This window comes from Pteropus medius, unplaced genomic scaffold, assembly GCF_902729225.1.
Source record: "Pteropus medius unplaced genomic scaffold, Ma_sr-lr_union100, whole genome shotgun sequence".
NCBI classification, from domain to species: domain Eukaryota; kingdom Metazoa; phylum Chordata; class Mammalia; order Chiroptera; family Pteropodidae; genus Pteropus; species Pteropus medius.
The window spans coordinates 11,795,596-11,821,728 of record NW_024342474.1 but is presented as its reverse complement, the minus strand read 5'-3'; the positions used below and the strand labels follow the sequence as shown (position 1 = coordinate 11,821,728).

Genomic DNA, 26,133 nt, shown 5'->3' with positions numbered 1-26,133 from the left:
TCCTGAATTCTCTGTCATTTAAGTCGCATATTTCTATGATTATAAGCTTATTCTCTGGAGATTTTTCTCTTTCTTTCTGAGATGCCTTGTCACCTTGGTTGTTCATGGTGTTTAACGAACTATTTCTCCACCTAGGCATTAATGGACGTGTATCATGCTGTTTTTCCAGAAAGAAGATGTATTATATGAGGTCACTTTTATCCTGCTGCAAAAAAGGCGCTTTTCTTTTGGTTTCCAGTAGGTGGCGTCTAAGCCTCTTGGATTCCCTGCTTTATATAAAGACTTAATAATGCCTTCTATATTTTCTTATAGTCATTTATTCATGCTCGCTACCCACAGTTTCAGTCCCTGTCATTGTCAGCAACAGTCTCGGCAGGGTTTGCTCAGATTCCCCTGGGGCTCCGTGGTGATTGGTCTCCGAGGGTATTGAGGGAGGGGCCCTCTGGGTTGGGAGGTGGGGGCTGCAGCCCAGCCTTGGATTTGCAGCCAGGGACAGTAAAAATCAACTGTTGTTTCTCTGCTGTCCCATCCCGCTTCTCTGCATTCTGCCCTGATGACTGGGCCCTGCCACTGGCTGCCTGGAATTCACAGCAATTCCAGGCAGAAATGTTCACGGAAGTCGCTGCTCCTTCTCTCCAACTCCTCCTCCTACAGGGAGCTCCGGAGTCTGCAAGAGGCAGCTTCTTTATTTCTCCCAGTCCACCACCTGACACCTGGGGTCCTGACCTTTGGTAGCTCTTATACGCAGATTTCACTCTCAGATGTGCTGGTGTGCAGGTTGGGTGTTTTCTGTTGAGTTTTAGATGTTCAGCTTGTTGTTTCATGGGGACAGATCTGCCATGTTTCCGTCGCCCTGATGGAATTTTTTAAAAATTTACTGTTTCTGTGTCTCAAGTGTATGCGTTGTCTCCCTGGAACATAATAGGTACTGATGGAATTCTTAGAATAAATCAATGAGTATCAGCTGATGGTAGGGAACCTGGGAGTCAGAATAAGTTTCAATATGTTTATGGAGGCTGAGAAGTGCCACAGTCTGCCTTCTGTGAGCTGGAGACCCAGGAAAGCCAGTGGTATGGTTCCAGTCTGAGTCCAAAGGTCTGAGAACCAGGAGAACTGGTGGTGTAAGTTCTAGTCAAAATCTATCCTGGGTATCTCAGTCATTCATCACGTGACTGGAGGCGGATGCCTGCCAAGAACCAATTCTCTGATTGTTACAGTCCTATGGGGCTCCAAAGTGCAGCCCTTGTATCATATTTTTTTTTATTTTAAATAAATCACAGACCTAAATGTAAAATCTAAAACTATAAAACTTTTAGAAGAATATATAGGAGAAAATCTTTGTGACCATGAGCTAAGCAAAGAGTTTTTAGAAAGAACAGAAAAGCACACTCCATAAAGAAAAAGATTGCTGGACTTAATCAGTATTTAAAACTTCTGCTCTTTGAAAGACACTAAGTGAGTGAAAAAATAAACCAGACAAGGAGAAAATGTTTGTAAATCATGTATCTGATGAAGGACTTGTATCCAAAAATATATAAAGAACTCTCAAAACTAAAAAATTAGAAAAACAGCAAAATGCAGGCAAAAGATTTGAACAGACATGTCACCAAGAGGAAATACAAAGGTCAGATAAGCACATGAAGAAATGTTCAACATCATTTCTCATTAGGAAATGAAAACTGAAAGCCACAATAATATACACACCTATTAGAATGGTTATAATTAAAAAGACTGACCATATCAAGTGTTGGCAATGGAGGAACTGAAACTTTCGTACTGTTTGTGGGAATGTAAAATTGTACAACTACGTCGGAAAACACTTTGGCAGTTTCTTGAAAAGTTAAACATACACCTACCAAATAATCTAGCCATTTTACTCTTAGGTAGTTACCCAGGAAAAATAAAAGCATCTGTCTTTACAAAGACTTGTGCACAAATGTTTATAGAAGCTTTGTAATAGCCACAAACAGAAAACAATCCAAATGTCCATTAACAAGTGAATGACTAAACAAAAAGTAGAATAGCCATGCAAAGGGATACTACTGAGTAATATAAAGGAATAAACTATATCAATAAACACAACAACATGGATGAGTCTTAACATAATTATGCAGAGTGAAAGAAGCCAGACTCAAAATTATACACAATGTATGATTCCATTCATATAAAATTCTAGAAAATTCAAACAAATCTATTTTAAGGAAAATAGTGATAAGGAAAGGTGTTACAAAGAAACATAAGGAAACTTTTCGGGGTGATTGATATGTTCATTTTCACTATGAAGATAGTTTCATGGGTCCAACTTGTCAAATTGCACACTTTAAATATACATACTTTATTTTATGTATATTATTCTTCAACAAAGTTAATTAAAAATTATTAAAGCAGTATACATGGTTCTGTCCCCTGGCTTTTTTTTAACCTAATATGCCTTGTCGATTGTTTCTTTTACACAAACCTTTATCATTCTTTTCTGTGAAAACTGTTTATAGTTTTGGATCTTTTTCCTTTCAGACTATTGAACTTTTCTTATTGAAGTCTAGGAGTTCTTTATGTATTAAGCAATGCATGATATAATTTGCAAATATTTTTTCAAAATTTGCTATTTTTCTTTACTTCACTATGGCAGTTTTTGCAACGAAGAATTTATTTTATATAGTGATATAATTTTATAGTGAAAATCTTTTTATTGTTTCTAGATTTTGTGTTGAATTTAGAAAAGCCTTCACCACACTAAAATATTTTAGGATTCTCCCCTGATTTCTTCAAGTATTTTAAACATTTCATTTTTCACATTTAAAACTGGATTTTTATTTGGTATTACATGAGGTATGAACCCAACTTTATTTTTTCCTGCAAAAATCTTCCCAGGTATCCTAATAAACCATAATTTCCTCACTGAATTGAAATGTCATCTTTATCCTGTACTAAACTCTCATATCTGGTTCTATTTTTGACCTTTTAATTGTTCTAATATGGCTAGTCACATGCCAGGACCAAACTGTTTTAATTATTGGAGTTTTCTATTTTAATATTTCATAAGACTAGTCTGCCTTCATAGCTTTTTTAGAGCTCTTCCGGCTAATCTTACTTCTCGTAGGAAATTTAGAATCAGTTTTCTAGTTTTAGAAAATCCTGACATTTTACTGGGATTGCATTACATTTACAGATTAATTTACAAAGAACCAGCATGTATATAATGTTAAGTCTTTCTATTCTAGAATATATGCCTTTCCATATGTTTGAGCTTTCTTTTCAGGAGAAATATAAAGTTTTCTTTTTGTGTTTTGCATATTGTTTATTCTTTGGTATTTTCTCTCCTATGTTCTTAATTTACCAGAGATAAAGAGGAGGAGGACAAGTAGAAAAGAGTAAAGGGGGTTAAATATATGGTGAGGAAAGGAGATTTGATTTTGGGTGGTGAACACAATGCGGCAAATAGATGATGTATTATTATAGAATTGTACACTTGAAACCTATATTATTTTATTACCCAACATCACATCAATAAATTTAATAAAAATAAAAATAATAGAAGGGGCCTTTTCTTCCAATTTATCTTCTAACTGGCTGTTGTTTATATAAATGAAAGCTTTTAATTTCTGACTAATTTTATACCCACCGACTTTATTAGTTTTAAGACTTTTAATTGACTCTCTTAAGCTTTGCACTTATATAAATACTAATTTTATCTTCTCCATTTTTAATGTCTAAATTCTCTCACATCTGCTAACTCTCTACTCAGATTTTAAGTTCCTTCAAGACATGAATTATACTAGTACATTTCGTATACCTTTCAGAATATCAGTGAATGCACTACATAGAATGGTTCATGATTAACCGCTATTTTGAAAATAGAAATACAATGTGGCTGCTAAATTCTGAATCTGCGTGATTTATTTATTCATACCACTTATGTCAGGTCACACTAATTTTCTTCTAAAAGGAGATTAATCAATTCTCTCCATTCATAGAATCTAATTCTTTTCTCCTCTCACAATAAATCTTTTAAAGTGTCACATACATATTTTGTAACAAAGTAGGCCTTTTAGCTTATAAATATTTTCCTTGGATTTATATATGAAATTGCCGGTAAAATTAAAATTGTTAGTCTTACTGCTTAAACATTCTTGGTGATATTCATGCATTGTCCATAAGTTTTCCTGAAGCTGTGTATGATTTTCTTTAAAAACTATACACATTGGGTATAATAAAAGAAAATGGCCAATGAAGCTTAAAATCAAATAGATCCAAATCATACATGTTTACATGCATAAAACATAAGATCAAAATCTATAAACTATACAAGAAAGTAACTCTTCTTACTTTAGAAATCCTATGTTAAAATATTTCCTAACTATACCAGTTATCTACATAGAAAAGATAAACCATTCATGTGTCTATCTTAAAAATGCTACATCAAATCAGAAGTTTCACTTGATAAAGCAGATATTTTTCCTCGTGCCATTTTCAAACATGGCAAAAATTCTAACTTCTAACTTTCATAAGGTGAAGTAAAGCTAGTAACAATTGTGTGGGAGAGTGAAATAAGATTAAAATTAAGGAAAGTACAGGCCAAAAAAAGCTTAAAAACTGCCCAGTAAAATGGATATTTATAGATTTTTCTCACTGGGCCATGAGACACTATCCCTCAGACTAACTCTAAAGCTCTTCTCAAACCTCATGATGAAATTCTTTCACTACTTCAGTAGCTAATTTTTCCTTGTACCTTATATTGGACCTTATATCCCTGGAATCTATATTAACTGTGTATATACCACACTCCCAACCCTCAAATAATGAGGCATAAATTTTCAAATGTGCTAGTATTTTAAAATTACCATCAAAGGCCATCAAAGGCAGATAACTGAGGTTTGGAGGTGTAACCAACCAGTTCATAATAACAGCAGGATATAAATCCTAACCACAATACTCATATGAAAACAATGCAATTAGTTTTAATTATTTATTCAAATAGATCCATCTACAAGGCTAATCAGTATTAAATAACCTGAGATTATGATTCAAAGTTATTTTATGTTTGCCTATTTTCCTATCCATTCACTGTTTAATTCTCATTTGGGGAGTCCCATCAGACATTCGTAGTAGTTCCTTTTAACATTTCTTGGTGACTATGTACATTAAAATGGCATAAAAATTCATTCGAGTTAATATGGTAAGTATAATAATTTGCTTTGAATATCCATTAAATATATTGCAAAGCAATCAGAAAGCAAAAACAAAACAAAAAAATTATCTTGAAAAACTGAAGAAGCTAAAAACTTAATATACATTTTCTAAACATTTCTGCCAAAGATTAAGAATTTGGGGACACTAACTTCTACCCAGTTTCTATTTCTAGAGCAAAGATGGTGGTGAAGAGCTTAAGTTCTCTAGTTCAGTTATTTTCAAAAGATAACATGCCCTGATCAACTTCAAAAGGAGGGCAAGATGTAAGAGAATGCAAGGACAACATTAGTTAAAACTTGTGACATATGGAAAATTTGGAATTCATCATAAAATTGCCAAGTAGCTGGAAGCTTCTGTGTAATTTACTGATCACAGAGAAAGGCAGCGTTTGAGGAAGGAGGGGAGGGCTAACTCTGAAAAAGATATTAGTTAACCTTAGTAACTAAAGGTCATAGAACCTATCTTGATCTCCCCTAATGATGATAAAACCGACTTTAAAATAATGTCAATGTAAGTCATTTTTAGGCTAGGGACATCCCCAAACTTCCTCATTATCATTAAATGCAAGCTTTTTTATTTTTAGTGCCACTACAAATACTGTGATCCTTTGACAATATACATTTTTAAATAAATTTATTTATTTAAATTAGTTTCAAGTATAGTGTACATTGGTTAGACATCTATAATGTTCATAAAATGATCCCCGCAATTGCTCCCTCCCTCCCCTGGCCTTCCACTTAGCCATCATATTAATGCTAACTGCATTCCTTCTGCCATGCCCCCTGTGCCCAACTATCAACTACTAATTTGTACTTCTTTAACCTTTCACCTCATTCTCCCAGCCTCCCAACTCCGCTCTGTCTGTCACCAAATTGTTCCCTATATTTGTGAGTCCGTTTTTGATTAGTTTTTTCTTTTTGTTCCTTAGATACCACATATAAGTAGAATCATATGGTATCTATCATTGTCTGTCTTATTTCACTCAGCATAATAACCTCTAAGTCCATCCATGTCGTTACAAATGGTAGGATTTTTTTTTAATGCCTGAGTAATATTCCATTGTATATATGAACAATAATTTCTTTATCCAATCATCTGTTGATAGGCATTTAGGTTGCTTCCCTATAGTAAATTGTGCTGCCATGAACAAAGGGGCGCATAGATCTTTACAAATTATTGTTTTGGTTTTCTTTGGATAAATACCCAGAAGTGCAATTGCTGGATCAAAAGGTAGATCCATTTTTAATTTTTTGAGGAACCTCCATACTGTTTTCCATAGCGGCTGTACCAATTTGCAATCCCACCAACAATGTATGAGGGTTCCCTTTTCTCTGCATCCTCACCAACACTTGTCATTTTTTGATTTATTGATGATAGCCATTCTGACAGGTGTGAGGTGATATCTCATTGTGGTTTTAATTTGCATTTCTTTAATGATTAGCGACCTTGAGCATCTTTTCATATGTCTGTTAGCCATCTGTATTTCCTCTTTGGAGAAATATCTGTTCAGGTCTTCTGCCCATTTTTTAATTGGATTGTTTGTTTTTTTGTTGTTGAGTTGTATTAGTTCTTTATAAACTTTGGACGTTAACCCCTTATCAGATTTATCATTAGTAAATATCTTCTCCCAGTCAATTGTCTTTTTGTTTTGTTGATGGTTTCCTTTGCTGTACAAAAACTATTTAGTTTGATGTAGTTCCATTTGTTTATTTTTTCTTTTGTTTTACTTGCCCAAGGAGATATATCTGAAAAGAAATTCCTGTTAGTAATATCAGAGAGTTCACTGCCTACATTTTCTTCTAAAAGTTTTATGGTTTTGGGTCTTACATTTAAATCTTTAATCCATTTTTGAGTCTATTCTTGTATACGGTGTAAGAAGATGGTCCAACTTCTTTTTTTTTGCATGTATCTGTCCAATTTTCCCAACATCATTTATTGAAGAGACTGTCTTTACCCCATTGTATGTTCTTACCTCCTTTGTCATTTGTTAAATGAGCTTATAGGCGTGGATTTATTTCTAGGCTCTCTATTCTGTTCCATTTTTCAATATATCTGTTTTTATGCCAGTACCATGCCGTAGTGTAATTTGATATCAGGTAGTGTGATACCTTCAACTTTGTTCTTCTTTCTCAAGATTGCCATGGCTATTTGGGGTTTTTTTATGGCTCCATATAAATTTTAGAATTGTTTGTTCTAGCTCTCTGAAAAATGCCATTGGTATTTTGATAAGGATTGCATTGACTATATAGATTGCTTTGGGTAGTAAGGCCATTTTATCAATGTTGATTCTTCCTACCCATGAACAGGGTATATGCTTCCATTTATTTGTATCTTCTACAATTTCTTTTTTCAATGACATAATTTTCTGAAAACAGGTCTTCTACCTTCTTGGTTAATTTGATTCCCAGGTATTTTATAGTCTTTGACACAAATGTAAATGGGTTTTCTTAATTTCTCTTTCTGAAAGTTCATCATTGGTGTATAAAAATGCCATTGACTTTTGAATATTTATTTTGTAACCTGCTACTTTACTGAATTCATTGATCAGTTCTAACAGTTTTTTGGTGGAATCTTTAGGGTTCTTTATAAATAGCATCATGTCATCAGCAAATAATGAGAGTTTTACTTCTTCCTTTCTAATTCGGATGCCTTTTATTTCTCTTTCTTGCCTTATTGCTGTGGCTAAGATTTCCAATACAATGTTGAAGAGGAGTGGTGAAAGTGGGCATCCTTGTCTTGTTCTTAATCTTAAGAAAAATGCTTTTACCCTTTCCCCGATGAGTATGATGCTAGCTGTGGGTTTGTCATATATGGCCTTTATTATGTTGAGGTATATTCCTTCTATTCCCACTTTGCTGAGTTTTTATCATAAATGGATGCTGGATTTTGTTGAACACTTTTTTTCTGCTTCTATTGATATGATCATATGATTTCATCTTTTGATTTGTTAATGTGGCGTATCACATTAATTGATTTGTGAATGTTGAACCAACCTTGCATTCCAGGAATAAATCCAACTTCAACATGGTGTATAATATTTTTAATGTATTGCTGAATTCGGTTTGCTAATATTTTGTTGAAAATTTTTGCATCAATGTTCATAAGAGATATTGGCCTATAGCTTTCTTTACTTGTAACGTCTTTGCCTGGTTTTGGAATCAAGGTAATGGTGGCCTCATAAAAGGAGTTAGGGAGCCTTCCCTCTTCTTGAAGTTTTATTCTTTAAATGTTTGGTAAAATTTGCCTATGAAGCCATCTGGTCCAAGACTTTTGTTTTTTGGGAGGTTTTGATTACTGATTCTATTTCATTGGTGGTAATCGGTTGGTTCAGATTTTCTGTTTCTTCTTGACTCAGTCTTGGGAGAGTGTGTTTCTAGGAACGTGTTCATTTCCAATTTGTTGGCATGTAATTGCTCATAGTATTTCCTCATGATCCATTGTATTTCTGTGGAGTCTGTGGTTATTCCTCCTCTTTCATTTCTGATTTTATTTGAGCCCTCTCTTTTTTCCTTGATGAGTCTGGCTAAGGGTCTGTCAATTTTGTTTATCCTTTCAAAGAACCAGCTCTTGGTTTCATTAATCTTTTGTATTGTTTTTCTAGACTCTATTTATTTCCGCTCTGATCTTTATTATTTCCTGTCTTCTATTCACTTTGGGCTTCGTTTGCTGTTCTTTTCCTAGTTCTTTTAATTGTAAGGTTAGATTGAGCTTTTTCTTGTTTCTTGAGGTAGGCCTATATTGCTATGAATTTCCTTCTTAGGATTGCTTTCACTGTGTCCCATAAATTTTGAGTCGTTGTGTTTTCATTTTCATTTGTCTCTAGGTATCTTTTGAATTCTTCCTTGATCTCATTAATAACCCATTCATTGTTTAGTAGCATGTTATTTAGCCTCCATGTGTTTGCGTTATTTTCCAGTTTTTTTCTTGTAGTTGATTTCTAGTTTCATACCATTGTGATCAGAGAACAGTTGATATGATTTCAATCTTCTTAAATTTACTGGGACTTGATTTGTGTCCTAATAATATGGTCTATCCTTGAAAATGTTCCATGTGTACTTGAGAAGAATGTATATTTTGCTGCTTTGGGGGACAATATATTTTTAAATGGCTTTTTTTGGGTTCTTGGCTTTTAATATTCTGAATCACAAATGGAATTTTTTTAATGCCTACAGCACCTAGTATTCCTAGGTGGTCTCCTATCCAAGTACTAACCAGGCCTGACCCTGCTTAGCTTCTGAGATCAGATGAGATCGGGCATGTTCAGGGTGGCATGGCCATAGACACGTATCGATTTTTATTTCACTAATTATACCCACCTATATCCCAGGATTCCCTATCAATAAAGAAAGGACAAATAAAAATTACTTACCAGATTGAATGAAGCTCTCAATAAACACCACACTCCTAAGCTTTAGCTTTTAGTTCTGCATTTAAACAATTGAACCCCCCGCCAACCCCATTTTCAATAATTACATCTCTTCAAACATTCCAGAGTTTGCTTTTATGAAAATTGCTTGTATGGCACATGGTGATGATTTGCAAATAATTCTACAACCAGGTAACAATTTTTACAATTTTCGATTATAAGGGGTAGTAGCACTGCTATAGTTCTGGCAAAGCAGTGAACCAAACATTGATGAGGGCTATCAAATGTCAACCTCAAGGAAGACACTAAAAATATGTACTCAATAAATTAAATGTCATATCTGACCATCTTCATTAAAATTCGACCAAAATTACGTCCTTCATAGATGAATTTCTTGTGCCACTACTGTTGGCCTAAAATCTGTGAAGAGGAACTACACATGCTACTTCAGTTAAAGAACATTTTCAGCTTTAAAAACATCAACATAGGATTCAACAGAGGGGGCGGGGACTTGTATAGTTTTTGGAAAGGATTAATTTTGTCACCCGAAGGCAGCCCAAAATTTTTTAAGTATCTTGCTCTTGCTGTATAGTTTCTTTACAGGGCTTTTACATTTTGAAGAACTGCCTGTCACTACGTCATTAAATTATTCACTTTTTGTGAATCAGTGCAGAGGAATTAAAGCAGATTAAACAGAAGTTACTTCTTGATAACTGCTTCATGAAATAATTTTTAAAAAAAACAATTTCTCACTGTATTTAATCTCCCCAAAGGGCCAAAAAGGGATCTAGATAATTTGTTATCTTTAATAATATACTATAATTAAAAATATATATCCTTAAAAGGTACTGGAAAGATGAGCATAAAATTCAGATATTTGTTAGGCTTTTTGGCATTTGACTACTTTTTCAGTTAGAAATGAGGACCTACTCCCAAATTGGGAAATGTATTTAGAAATTCATAAATTATACTGTGTTATAGTCTCCAAACAGGCCTATGACTCAGTATGGATTTTGTCCTGGGTTATTGTCTGGTGACAAGGCAACATCTGTCAAAGGCAAAGAAAACAAGACAATTACTTTTTAAGAGGCATTTTTTTCTAGGTTTAAAAAAAAGAGCAGCTGTCTAAATAAGCAAAAGGCATCTGTTTCTTCACTGCTGCCACAAAATTTGGAAAAGCAATTTGGGCTTGAGGATCATTTAATTGCTCCTTGAAGATAGAAAACAAGTTATTCTATTTTAATGTATTGAAAATTATTTCCAAGATAAAATCATTGTGTCCAGCTTTACTTCAAATTCACTATCAACTTCAATTACTGTCATTTTAATTACCTCACCCCAAAAGTTTGACTGGCACATATCTGAGCAAATGCAGAACGTGAACATGTGTGGTTAGCTGACCTCATTTCCACAGATAAACTTACATCCTGGACTATGGACAATAATCATTAGTTCCCCAGTTTTAAGCTGTTGACTATAAAGGGCACTAGACACACAGCAGGTATTCAATAAATTGATAGAACAGTCAGGAAAAGCAAAATGTGTTTAAAACTTTTTAAAATATCACCTGGAAATAATTATTAACAAAATCATGGTAAGCTGTACATCAATTGCTCTCTGAATTATGTTGTCAAATGTGAATAAATTTGATGTTTTGGGGACACACATTTATGTCACGGCATTAACATGCTAAGCTATAGCCTTGACAATGCAGAGTATTTAAAGTAATCATTGGGGACAGTGTAATGCTCCCCAAGTAGGAAAACATGCCAAGAGCCCAACCCCAAATCACATGGGTATTAAGGAGTGGGACTTGCACACTTCTCTTTCCCAGGCCTATCCCTTTTCCCAGGCCTATCCCTATTTCCAAAGGGGCTAGAAACCAATAATTTGATTCAACTTCCTTAGACTGCTATGGTTACTCTTTAAGCTTAATTTATGATAAACATAAAACATCTTAAGAGTCAGGTAATTAACTTCCAGTTCAAGAACTGTCAACATTGATTTAACTTTCTTTAAAATAGGAATCCAGTTTTTCTGGGTAAGTTGGTCAGTTGATTGAGGATGGAATGTGGCATGGGGTAGAATTTGTTTTCAGGGAACTGAAAACATAGGTCAAATATAAATGAAAACATTTATATATAATATAGATACACACCAAATTGTTAATTATAGATATCTCTAAAGAGGTATGTGGGATGGTGAGGAAAAAGTGATCTGAAAAGAAATTTTTATTTTTTACTCTATATTAAAGGCACAGATGAAACAGAAGTTTAAATTTTTGCTAGCATGAAGTCTTGTGTTACATTAACTACCTGGAGTTATACAAAGGCTTGTTTTAGGTTACCCTGTAGTTTTTCCTTCTTCCCTCAAATAAAAACCTATTCTGAAGAATCTGCTAAAGTTAACTCTTGAATTTTATATATTAATCAGCCAACATAGTCCAAAAGTAATATACTTCAAATGAATTGTAAGCAGATGCCATTCTAATTTCCTGATTCACATGCTTAAGGGAGACTCTGATTCTAAGGTAAACACTGGTTTGCATTAACATTTTGTGATTCTAATGAAGTCTATTTAATTGACCAGATATCTTCTGAGAAGGCCTCATGGAGAATCAGAGGTTACTCAAAAAGGCAAAACACACCCAAAGTGATGTGGGAGAAAACAAAATGAAAGTCTGTTATGCCAACAGAAGAACTCCAATATATCTTGGTAAGAGAAAAAAGCAAGTTGGAAAACATATTCATAGTAAGAACAATTTATGTAGAAATTTTAAACCCACAAAACTATGTACTTCTATAGGTAAATATATATGTGTATAAATGCATAGGGGAAAAGTAATTGAAGAGTATACACTAGAGAGCAATAGTTACCATGTGGGAGGGGGGTGTCCCAGGGGCCCTTTCACAATATCTGTACCTTTTTTTCTTTTTCTTAGAATATATTGTTACTTAGATAATTAAATACAAAATGAAGAACTTTGGGAAATACTACATATGACTGTTTCCTTAAAATAGCTTGCTACAGAACATACAGTTTAGCAAACACTGCTGTCGTCTATTTTAAACATTATCATACTTTGTTCCTGCTGTCCCTTACCTTTCTTGCATTTGCTCTACACAAATTCATATCTAAGGAAATCATACCAGCTTTTTCTTGAGTACTTGATTATGAAGAGATGATACAGTTGCCAGGAAGTGTCAAAATCAAGATAAGAACTGATACAATGGGAACAAGGGTCATTTAAACAGATAGGCCCATCTTATGGCTTTAATGTGATGCATTTGGAAATATGTGCAGGCTTCTAAAAAGGACAAGATGTTTTCCTGCTGGGTGTACCATGTGACATTTACTTGCCATGTTCATGTATCTACTGCAGAGAAAATGTTGCAGTATTAAGGTTAATACTCAGAAGCACACTCAGCTTCTCAGAAATGATATATAAATCCCAGATAGCACAAGTAGTGCTAAAGGTGTATGAAATATATATTAAAGTGGTATTTCTTTAGAAGTGAAGCATTTTTGTTTGAAATTGGAAACTCTTAAAAGTATCTCTATATGTGATTAATACTAAAATATTGACATTTAGGAAAATTTGTTCAGAATTATAATTAATCTGTTTTCTTGAAAAGAGAAAAGCCACAAGTCAGACATATGTGCAGCATGAATTTTGGCCCACAACACCAAATACATTACTGTCTTAGTTGATTAAAAATTACAGAATAGCAACATACTAGAACCAATGCCTATTACAAAATCAAGTAAATGTTATATTCCATGAAGTCCAGCTTTTAGTTATGAAAATCTAGATAACGAATTTTGTAATTTAGTAAAGAATACTTAAGGATCTACTCAGTAGAGGTAGGGTGCTGGTCACTACTACTTAGACCCTTTTTTAGATGATCTCAACATCTTAAACGGTCCCAAATTAAGCATTCTCTCTTCGTTGCACTGTATCTATAAAAAATACTATAAGAACTACAACAGCAAATAGAAGCCAAAAGATACATTTCAAAAGTTAAAGGCACAGATCAAACCACTTCTAGAGATAAGTGGTAATTATAAGGGTAAATTATATTATCTGTAGATAATATAAGATCAATGATCTATACTCTTGGTAGGATAGAAAATTGTAAATTATGTATTAAAAGAAATAAATAGCATCTAATTCATTCTTTAAAATGTTCTAAATATTTGGCACAATACATAGCTTTTCTTATTTAGAAACTATGTGATAAAAGTAATATTTTTTGAAATGATTTTTAAAATTGTCAGGTTATTGTTTCACATCCACCTGACTCCCATTCGACTCCTCACCATTTTCTTCCCTAGTTCCCAAATTTTGTCCTCTTTTTTACTGAAAATCTAAAAATGAAGTATCATTCTTCTTTCTTACTTTAATGGCAAATAAAATGTAATCATTCATGATATGTGGCTAATATATAAAAAAAAAAAATTCACAATTTAACTGTTAATAGCCATAGATCTAGGGTAGTTTCAGGAGGTATCCCTAGAACAAAGCAAATTTAAACGCTCATATTTTATCCAAGAATGTGATGCTTTTCTCTTTCCAGATTATTATTTATCCCAAAATTATCACGATATACATTTTTAAAACAATAATCTTTCTCTATAATCACAAAACAAGCAGAATATCTATCATCATTACAGAAATGACTGTATACTTTTAACATAATCGTCAGATATTTTTAATGACTATCTTAAACTAATTTCTAATTATATACACACTTACTACTTGAAAAATATATAGAGATTCTACCTACCTACTACTTTTAAATATACAACACGATAACTTGTGTCTTCTTCCTAATAGCACAATTTTAAGGACAGGCACACAAAAGATATATTAGAGGTGAAGAAAGTATCAGAAAATTTTCCTCAACCTTGGTTTATCATCTCTTTATCTTTCCTTTATATACATACTAATTTATTAGTTCTCTTTCATTACCCTTTCACCCTATTCCTACCTAAAGACCTTTTGGGCTTCAGAGCAAGGACGGGTTTACTATATTACCTATTGTTGCTACTGAAGCTCAAATTACAGGTTTAAGAAAGAATGAAATGCTTGAGGTTAAGAAAGATTACACAAAATCCAAGGGAGAGTAGAGGGAAAAAAAATATGGAGAGTGGTTGTACCCTACCAATAATTACCTGGCAATTGCAGAGCAGAGGTTCCTATCCAGACTTTATAGGGTCAAAAATTGAGAGAACAACTCTCTAATTATCAGGCTTTATGATTTCATTGTTTGAAATAATGCTCGATATCATCAAAAAGGCAAAACACACCCATAGTGACGTGGGAGAAAACAAAATGAAAGTCTGTTATGCCAACAGAAGAACTCCAATATATCTTGGTAAGAGAAATATGTTTTTTAAAAAACATATTTCACTCCAATTGAAAAGAGCATATTTCCCATCTACAAGAGTAGAAATGGCAGGGCTTTTCTACCTCTGAAAGAACCAGGACAAAAATAATTTTCCTGTATCTGCACTCATGATATGTACTTCCCCCAACCCCCTGCATAAACACTAACTTCACAGGAAATTGTGAGACTACATAGAGTACAGTCGTCACATAAAAGAAGACAATTTTAGCTTATCTCCCTGACTCTTCCCATTCACCTTCCGAAACACACAACAGAGATCAGTGTGTTGAATTTGACAAGGACAATAATTTTAAAAAGTACAGTGAGGACTCATAGAACCCTTAAATTAATACTAAGTTAAAATCCTAACATCATAACATCAAGGTGTCAATTCGTTCAACTTTTAACCCATTTAGGAAGGTTTAAGCTATTAACTTAAAAATATGGTAGTACTTCTTTAGTAAGTATAGCTTCTTTATATCCTTTAATTGCTCATGCTAACAACTTTTATTACATACTACTGCTCCCTATAAGAAGTAAATCCAAGGACAATTCCATTTTATCTTAGACATAACATTTACTAGTTTTCCAAGCATGACAGAAATGGAAAAAAATATATATATATTAGAACAAGAACAATTTGTTAATTTCTACAATTTGTGTTCCTTCTGTAAGAAGTGCCTGATTCTATTAAAATTAACAAACGTAAGATCAGTCCTATGCTTTAGGGGGAAAAAAAACCTAATGAGAGACTAATTTACAAAGTATACAAGAATATAATTTTATAATAAATCTTTCCAGTGTTCGCCATAACTTCATTACATGAAATGTTTCCCTTCACAGAAACTCAGAATAGCTCTTATAAAATGAAACTAAACTTTCTGTGTTCATTTCTGGCAAGCATTGAACAAAACTGAAAAAATCTTGCTCACAAAGGATTTAAAAGTGCTGCCTCAGGAGCATAAACTACCACTAACATGCTGTATGAATGAGTCTTGGTGAGTGGCTACTATCTGGGACCTCTTCCTCTCTTCTCAAACCAGTGAACCCATCTCAAATAAAGTCTAAAAGAAAACTAAAGCTGTGGCAGAAGTGAAACTCAGCATGCTTCACTCAAATACTTCTAAGGTAACCATTCTAAAGCAAAATTGGCTAAAGTTATCTCTTTTATAAAAAAAACAAAAAACAAAAAACAAAAAAACCGAAAGGCAAATGCTGCTGTTCAATCATCGGATAGACTTACAGAGGCCAAAACATGTGACAATAGCAAGAATTCAAGTAAAGTTATGTGAAAATTTAAACACGCCACTTTCAAGTTAAGACAAAAGTGAAGGGGAGCTATGATCTTTATATCAGAGTCAAAAAGCTTAGGCATTATCACCAAATGTTAATCACTTTACAGTCATCAATGAGACTATTGTATATATTTTTGCACCTTGCGCTTGTAAAAGCAGATAAAATATTTAATATGTAATTTACAATGTATTTTACTAGCTCAGCATACAGGATGTATATAGATTATATCAAAGTAGTAGACAGGGGCCTGTGCAAACCCTGCAAAAATAGTACTTCAGGTATCTGCTAATTAAAAAAAAAAAAAAGAAAGAAAACAAAAATAGTTTGCTGTTTAGAAGTGATACAATTCAAACTACCACAAAATACAAAGGGCTGCAAAATGTATACCATTCCAACAACATATATAAGTTATTAAATAAAGATTTGACTTAAAAGAATATAAATGAAGCCTTTAAGTGGGTCTTTTCTACATGCATATTATTCCTTAGTAAAGAAAAAATATGTAAAAAGGCCATTGGTAATTGCTTTGTTAACATTTGTAGAAAATGCCAATTCTCTGGTCACAAACTTCACTAAGTATAGCACTTAAGGTCTCTGCAGTGTTATAAACGTAATTTAAAATACTGTTAATTCTATAATTCCATTGGTAAAATAATGTGACTCGGAATATGGCAGTCTTCATGTTCAGGGCAATGATCCACAGTTTGTTTGAATTTCTTAGGTGTGAACAGTTATCCAGAAGAACAGCACCCTCCACCACCGCTCTGGCCTTGAGGTTCATCATCGATTATCTGTACACCTCGCCTTGCAGCTCCTGGTTGGCTGGAGCCATTGCCTTTTGCCCTCTCATCCACTTGCGCTGTTTCTATCATCCCTAAGAGAGAGAGAAAGCAGAAATTATTTAGGACCATAAACTTTGAGTTCTCCCTTCCTAATATTTCAGTGTACCACCATGATAACCATTTCCGACTTTAAACCAACAAGGAAACTAAATAATAAACATTTTTCAGCTCACTAAATACCTTTTACTACAAGTTTAAAAAAATTAATAGCAAGTATATTTGTCCAGATGTATAATGGCCACAGTGACATCAATAGAGAAAAAAAAAGTTTTTGCCCTGATCAAATGACTATATACGTGTAATCCTTAAGATTTTCCATATATACTCAGAAATACGTCAAAGTCCAAACTGTTCCAAATACAAGTGGTATTTAGGGTACAACACTTATTCTTCAACTAATAAAGTATAATTGAAAGAATAAAAGAGTTAAAGATAAGGAAAAACAAAGCTGGAGGACTCACACTGTCTGATTTAAAGATATAGGAGAAAGTTACTCTAACAAAGACAGATATTGGTAAAAGGAAAAATATAGAGTTCAATGGAATACAGTCCAGATATAGACTCCCTTTTTTTGGTCACTTGACTTTTGACATATGTGCCAAGATTATTCAATGAAGAAAGAATAATCTTTTCAAGAAACAACTGGAATTGTACATTTATGGATAAAAAATAAACTTTGATCTGTACCTCTCACCATATGCAAAAATTAACAAAAATGAATCACAGATCTAAATGTAAAAAATAAAATTTCTGTAAGAAAACATAGAAGGAAATCTCCCTAGGAGAAAAGTTTTGTGACTTTGAGTTAGGCAAAGATTTCTCATATAAAACAACAAACATGAACAATAAAGAAAAACTAATAAACCAATCCGCACTAATTTTTAGAACTTCTGTTTAAGATGAAAATATAAGACATAGACTAAGAGTAAACATTTGCAAAATATTTATCTGAAAAGATAAGGAAAGAAAAGAGGGAGTCCTTAAAACAGAACACAGGTTCTTAAACTTGGGTCCAGAGACGGCTCTTGAACAAAGGTTTCCAAATTGAGGTGTGTGGGACAATCCACTGAGATGAAGTTAGAAAACATTACAAATTCTAACTTCTACTTTGTCTTCTTCAACCTTTAAAAATTTCTATTTTTTATGTGTCTTTTTATAATGTACAAAGCATATTAGTACTTGTATATGTTCTTTATTTTTAAATAAACATATGGGAAATACTCAGAAATTTTTTATTATACATGTGAGACTGATAACATTTAAAAGTGAATAATCTAGAACCTTGGTACTCAAAGTATGGCCTGAGGACAGCATCATCACCACTTGGGAGCCTGTTAGAAATGAAAAGCTCAGGCCCACATTAGACCCACTATATCAAAATATACATTTAAACAAAATCCCCAAGTGACTGGTATATACAGCAGTGATTCTCAAACTTTAGTGTACACCTGAATCATACAGAGGGACTGTTAAAACATAGATTCTGGATACCACCTCATGAGAATCTGATTCAGGAGGTTTGGGGTAGGGCCTCAAAACTTGCATTTCTAACATGGTCTCAAGTGATGCTGATGCTGCTGATCAGGGGTCCTCACTTAGAAAATTACTACTCTAGAAGAATTACGAATGACTTTTGGGTTTTCATAGAACTGAAATTTACTCCAAAGTTTGTGGATACAAACATAGTTTCATCGAATTCTCAAAAGAGTATGAGGTCCATAAATTCTATAATTTAACAAAATCATTTCAATCCACTATTCCACAGACTAGGGTTTTACAAAATATGGTATGCACTTCACTGGTAATATGAGAAATGACTTTTGGGTTGTATATACACAAACATTTTCCCTTCTCTCTTTTAAAAACTTTTTGATATAAAAAATTTCAAGCATATATATAAAAGTAGAAAGCATAGCATAATGATAATCCTTATGTCCATCACACGATTTCATCCGTACCCGACAAGCATCCCTACCTTACTTTGAATCAAATTCCAGATACAAGTTTATTCATAAATTATTTTAACATGAAGAACTTTTTTAAAAAATAAGAACTCATTTTTAAAACATAACCACAACTCCATAATCGCACCTAAAATTTTTACGATAACTTCTTTTTTAAAAAAAGTTTATTTTGTATTGAGGTAACATAAGTTAACATTATATAAATTTCAGGTATAGAACATTATAACTTAATATCTGTATACTTTATTGTGTGCTCACCACCAAAAGTCGACTTTCCATCTATTAGCATATATTGGACCCCTTTTACCCATTTCTCCCTCCCCCATCCCTTCAATAATTTCTTAATTATCATCAAATATCCAGTGAGTGTTCATAGTCTCAATTGTTTCACAAATGTTCTTTTTCACTACTTTGTCAAATCAGAATCCAAATAAGGTCCATCTGCTGCAAAATGTTGTTACAGCTCTCAAATCTGTTTTAATCTGTATATCCCCTCTCCGTTTTTACTTTTAATAGTTATGTACTTTATTTAATATGTATTTCGCACATACCACACACAGATTTCATAGCCATTAATTACTGCTTGAAATAGGGCTAAAGTAGATATTTAAGCTTTAAGAAATGAGTTAAAGAAAAAATATCAAGTAAATAATAATACTGGTAGATGTGACCAATTATCAATGTGATCATTAATGGAGACTAAAATATCACTTTAGAAATATTACCAATATTTTTAAAAGAGCCATTTCTAAACACAGTAAATCTGAATATACCTACTTTTACAAAGATCAAGAAAGAGTTCCTCAATTCCTTTGTTCTGTTTGGCTGATGTGTGATAATGTTTTGCTCCCACAGATTCTGCGTACCTTAAAAAAAAAATAACATCAGTGACTGATCTAAAAATTTTTTTCATGTTTTTGTCATGACTGCTATTTTTTTCACAGTAGCAATTGTAGTGACTTATTACTAATTAACCCAGATTTAGTAAAATTAAGATCATATAGCCATTTAACATCTCTATACATTTAACCAAATTTTAAATATGAACACAAGTATAATGAGACAAAATTTTTTAAGTTAATTTGGAACCCAAATAGTTTAAAATTTTTTGTGACTCACTGACTATTGGACCATGATAGTTTTCTTTTGCACCACTCATATTTGTTATTGAAATCAAAAAGAGAAGTGAGAGTGGAATATCTTCAAATGTTGCCAAAAGTCTAGAAATTACCAATGTAAATAGGCTTCACTGAATCCAAAAGCTCAATATATATTAAGAAAAAATAAACCCAAATCTATCTATATATATATAATTAAGAGGTTTGAGTAATACTTAAATAGTAAAGTAAAGTACACTGTGCCAAAGAAAGTTTTCTACTGGGGAGTGATTGTTGGGGGAGGAGAGGAAAAGGAAGGTGGCAGGGATAACACTTACGATTCTGCTTCTTGAATGGAAACATGTCTCTCCTTTTCTAAATCTATTTTATTACCTAATTTGAAAAAGTAAATGCCAATCTTTAATATTGACTCATTCTTATAACAAAATTAAGCCAATTCAAAATACATAACTGCCATTTTAATCACATGGAAAATATAAATCCCCATCAGACTTCTAAATGTCCTGAAATGATAAAGTTAACCCCTGAGATATGAAGGTTAATCATAACTATCAAAGTGAATGCCTTGACCTCCCTCAAATGGCTCAGTGAACTGCCCTCCTGAAGCTGCAGCCTGTCAGAGAAAATAACTTTTCCAAAGAGATGGACATTATTCCTTGATTTAAGATATAAACAAGGACTAAGATTTACTAAGGAACTTAGGGAATAAACCTATGATTCTTAGCCAGATTTAAAATTACTGAAAATAAGTTCAGCTTTCCTTAAAAAAGGGAACCAAACTGAGATTATGCTAAAAACCACCAGAACAAAAGTGAAGAAACTGCAAAATGCAGATGCAGATTCCTCATTAAATACAGGATAGAGGTTAAGGTGAGTTGGCTGGACACACAGAATACTAAAGGTAAGGGAAATACCAGAGGAATGGAAAAAAACCCTAAGGAAGACACTTCAAACAAATATTTTAATTTCTTCTATTATGATCTGGGGCCAAGGGTGGGGAAATGGAATGGGGAGAAGGAATTTTGTAAATGAAGTCATTTTTCTTGGGACCTTAGAGAATCTAGAAGACAATTTCAGATAAAGCACTGAAGTAAGCACCTAATGAAAGATGCAATGCTTAGAACTGAGAAGTACAAGCCCAGAGATTCTAAATAGGAAGGACTTCAAATAATCTGAGCACCTAACTGTGAGCAGCTGCAATCAACTACATGACATCATAGCCTAAGGATGACAGGGAAGGAAGTAGACTATACTAAAACTCAGTGGGTAACAACAAATTCAGTAATTAAACTCCTTCTTTAAACAGTTATTTGTCTACCTCAGCAAGAAGATACATAATAGTCCTGATTTCCGACACACTTTTCAGTAAAAAATTTTAATTTGCTAAATATTACTGCCAATATATTCAACGGTCACCAGATTAAAACAAGTAATTTTATGCTATGACGAATGCAAAAAGCACCACCTAGCGGCCAGTGGCTCCAATAATGCACAAGATTCTGCCACTCTTAAAAGATAAAATAGGATTGTCTCCTAGAGGTAGCAAGATCTTTGTTCCAATCAACTAATACTAAAATTCCTTTTCCTTAATCTTTAATGCCTCTTTTTTCAAATTCCACCAGAATTATCAATATCTATTCTAAAAAATGAGGAAAGAAAAAAATAGACAATCACTGACTCAAATGAATATTTGGGGGAAATTATTCAGACAGTGCTTTATTATTATTTTGTAACATTTAAACTTAACTACTCTAGTTATCAATAAAATAACTATTTTAAAAACTATTTAAAAAAATTTAATCCCTCTATGAAATAACTACTATTTCTTTGACTAATCAGTGTTCATAAAGGCTTTATTAGCACAGACTAAGCCACAAGAAACTGCCTATTAGTGACTGATATCTTCTCAAAGCTCAAAACTGTTCTTAATTCCTATAAAGCAAGACAACTAAAGGATTAAGACTTTGAGATTCATATCTGTTTCAATGCTATGGTGCGCCTACATAGGGAACTTTCTAATAGGCTTAAAACACCTGAAAACAAGGAAACCACCAAAGCAAGCACCTACTTGAAAGTATAGTACTAAAAAGGTTAGGGAAAAAATTGGCTGAAGATAATCGAAAGATTAAAAGCCACTCTGCTAAGAATAGTAAAAACTTTATCTTCTTTAAAAATATATATTTGAATTAAGAATATAGTAGGGATATACCCATTACTAAGGACAGATGGCATAATAGCAATAAAAAAGCTAGAACCATATTTCACTTAGAATGGATGGTGTATGACCTAGTAGAAAGCAGCTTTCAAAAGCTTTTTAAATCTGAAAAAAAAAAAAAAACTTGTTTTTTTAAGTCCTGGCTCACTTCATTACTCTAAGATTTTAGGCAAATTAATTACCTCTCTTAGTCGCACTTTGTACAAATATAGCTAACAAACTTAGCAGGGCTAATGTGAAAACATGATATGTGTAAAAGGCTTAGCATATAGCCAATGCTCAATAAAGAATAGTTATTAATATCATCCATATTTATCACAGTGAATGACCAAATGGAAAATCAATATTGTTATGAGAGAATTAAAGCCTATGATAGATAACATACTTTCTACCACCATCCTGCTGGCTTCAATTAGCTAATTTAGCTAATCCAACACTCCCAGAAATCTTTCCTTAACACCCTACCCCCTAAATTTAGCTAGATTTGCTTCTGTGCTTTCACAGCACTTTGTAGTACTTTCCCCTTCAAAGCATAATATATAATAATAGCTTGTTTTTCTCTCTCCCTACATAATAAGCTGAGAAGACAAAGACATTATCTATTTTGTTTACTTATTCACTACACTATTCCCAAAGCATGGTATGCAATATATAGCGTTGGTTAAGGATATTGGCTTGAAGTAGCAGACAGACCTTAATTAAAATCCCAGCTCTACCTCCAACTAGCTATGTTCTTTGGGAAGTATCAAGCTCTGTAAGCCCATTTCCTCATGTGTAAAAGAGAAGTGGCAACAATAACTTCTTACAGTGTTGCCAGGAGGCTTAAACAAAATAATAAATGTGTAGATCTTAGAATAGTACCTGGCACTCAATAAATGGTAACTATTATTAACAATAAATATTTGTTTAACAAACACAAATGTTAAGAACAGACTAGAAACAAAATACTGTCAAACAGAGCAACCACCGCCAAGAGTGTTGATCAATGGATTAACTAAAACCTGGAGCCAAAAAAGTCTTTGCTAATGAAGTACAGGGTTCTCTATACTTCATAGTGGTTAACACACTATCAGTGGTTTAGATAAGGATCTAGAAAGCTCAGTATCTAATTTGCACATGAAAAAGCTAGAGCATATATCAAACATAAAGATTCATAAACATAAGGAATTCTTACACTTGGGTTTAAACACTTATATAAGAACAAGATGGGAAAAGCCTGACAAAAGACCAATGCCTATACAAAATGAATTCATGGCCATGGACAATGGACTAGTGGTTACCAGAGGGGAGGGGGGAAGAGGGAGGTAGACAGGAGAAAAAGGAAAAAAAAGCAAAAAAAAAAGGAATTCAGATTTTTGTTAACTATAATCTATATAAAAGAGACAGTGATTGACATGGCTGCTAAAAAGTGTATACAATCTTGGGCAATGTTGGTAGAAGAACAGCATGGGGATTTTAAAAAGAGAGAACCACGTAAAAATACACTGGCTCAACGTTTGGATTCTAGTGTTCAAGTGTAAGAGACACACTGATACACTGAAATAAACCTAGGAAAAAATAATCAGAATAATAAGAATGTTTGGAAGTTAGGCCAAGTGAAAAACAGTTGAAGACCAAGAATGTAAGACTGTAGGTGAACCATCCAAGCAGGCTTTAAATGTCTGAAAGGTTGTCTTACGTAAAGGGAAAGAAACAAATGTTTGTCAAATGCCTTCTCTGTGCCAAGTGTTTTCCAAATCATTACTTAATCTTTACCAAAATCCTGAGAGGTATTATTATTTTGAAGTTAGCAATAAAACAGAAGAACTACTATAAATAAAACTACTAGCAATAAAACACTGAACTACTATAGAGAATAGAATGAAGATCAATAGGTTAAAAAAAATAAATAATGCAAATGTCCACCAACAACAAAAGGATAAACTGTGAAATATTCATAGAATAAAGTAAGACAGCAAAAAGAATAAACTACAACTACATACAACAACACAGAGGAATCTTGCAAACATAATGTAAAGCCAAAGGAACCAGACAAAAAGGAGTACATGCTATATGATTCCATTTATATAAAATTCAAAACAAAATTAAACCATGCAGTAAAAAGTCAAGATAGTGTTTGGCAGTGGGGGCAGTGAGGGGAAGGCAGCTGGGTAGTGCTGGGATGAAAAAACAGCACAAGGGGGCTTCTAAGATATTGGTTACATGGATATATTAACTTTGAGAAATTCTCCTTTTGTGGTAAATGGGCTCTCAAAATCTCCCAACTCTGAATTACAACTAAAACTCTATGTCACATTTGCCAAGGAAAAAAGAGCATTTTATACCAATCATTAATAAACATTATATAACATTAAATGAAGAGCATCTGACCCTACTTGAGGTAGTAAGCTACCAGATCCAGTATTCATTCCTAAACCTTCTTATAATATGAACTTGAAGAATATACAGTTTAAGCTAATCATTCATAAGCTTATTTAACTAGCTAATTTAAAAACAAAACAAACAAACAAAAAAACATTACTTTGTAACCTTGGTCAAATCACAAGTTCTTGGGGCTTCTTTGCTTTCTTAAGTATATGTTGGTTATTTCTTTGTCTTTTCTGAGATAACCAGAATCACAAGTAATCAAATCTTCAGTTGTTCACCTATTTTGGCCACTTCAACTCCCAAGAAGTCTCATATACCACATAAAGCTAGGCCAAACTCACTAATGACTAGCTTTGATCAGTGTTCTGGTTTGAAATACTCCCAACATCTAGCCAAACATCTAGCATGTAGACTGAAAATCAGGCCAGGTCATCTCCTTGGCCTCTTCCTCTAGTCCTGCATCCTGATCTGGAACTGAAAAGCTGACTATACATTTAATGGTGATAAAATGCAACAAACATAAGCTCAAGTTAAAAACAAAAACTCTTAAGGCTAGGAGAAGCCCATGCTGACCGTTTCATTCTACTTCTCCCACTAAAACTCTCCTGGTTTCTCCCAAGCCATTTCTACTCTATCAGTAATACAGAAAGGAAGAGAGAAACAGCATGAGTCTATTCATTATAAGGATTAATAACATAAGCACAGGAGTCAGAATGACTTCAATTTAAATTCCATCTTCAATAGCTACCTGATATTGGTCAAGTTATTAATCATCTCCAAGGCTCAGTTTCCTCTATAAAGCCCTCAAAGGGTTATGAGGATCACATGAGATAACACCTACTGAGTATATAGCACAGCATCTGGTATACTTTATTGCTCAATAATTAGTTATTACATGAAAAAATAATAATCTAAAGAAAAGGGGAATCAAAGAGAAATTCCAGAACTCAAAGAGTTCTGGAGCACTTTTATTTTACCCATTAAGAATATTCTTCCTTTCTAGTATCATGATCTACTCATATCCTTATACATTTGTCCTTAACTTGAAAATGTGTACAGTCAAATGTACAGAACAGGAACATTAGCTTAAGTCATTTGTTTTAATTTTATTTTTTGGTAGTCCCTGAACTTTTTCCTAAACAAAATCTTACAGTGAAAAACTAAAAGTCAAGCTGAAGCAAGGCTGGGGACTTAAAGCCTTACCTGTTTAGCTCCTAACTTCCTACCCAAGGCACTCCTTGAAGTGCAGAGTTTGATTTGAATCCCCTAAAAGATGACTTCAAATACTAAATTATTCTAAAATATTAAGTATTAAAATGCCATTCTTCTTTTCTCATATAACTTTAAAATAAGAATTACTGGTTTACTATTCTGTAATAAAGCAT

General features: G+C 33.2%; 1 protein-coding gene and 1 pseudogene across 1 annotated transcript in view; both read right to left on the bottom strand.

The window, feature by feature from the left end:
- Positions 1 to 9,353: 9,353 nt before the first annotated feature.
- LOC120605168 (uncharacterized) lies at positions 9,354 to 9,472 on the bottom strand (annotated as a pseudogene).
- Positions 9,473 to 12,798: 3,326 nt separating this feature from the next.
- The window catches only part of RAB21 (RAB21, member RAS oncogene family), a 28,005-nt gene continuing 14,670 nt past the window's right edge, over positions 12,799 to 26,133 (bottom strand). The window contains exons 5-7 of the mRNA XM_039866028.1: positions 20,484 to 20,538; positions 19,826 to 19,914; positions 12,799 to 17,116 (exon numbers count right to left, since the gene is read on the bottom strand). Coding sequence (XP_039721962.1) covers positions 16,974 to 17,116; positions 19,826 to 19,914; positions 20,484 to 20,538 — 287 coding nt within the window. The 3' untranslated portion in view covers positions 12,799 to 16,973. The remainder of the gene's footprint in view (positions 17,117 to 19,825; positions 19,915 to 20,483; positions 20,539 to 26,133) is intronic.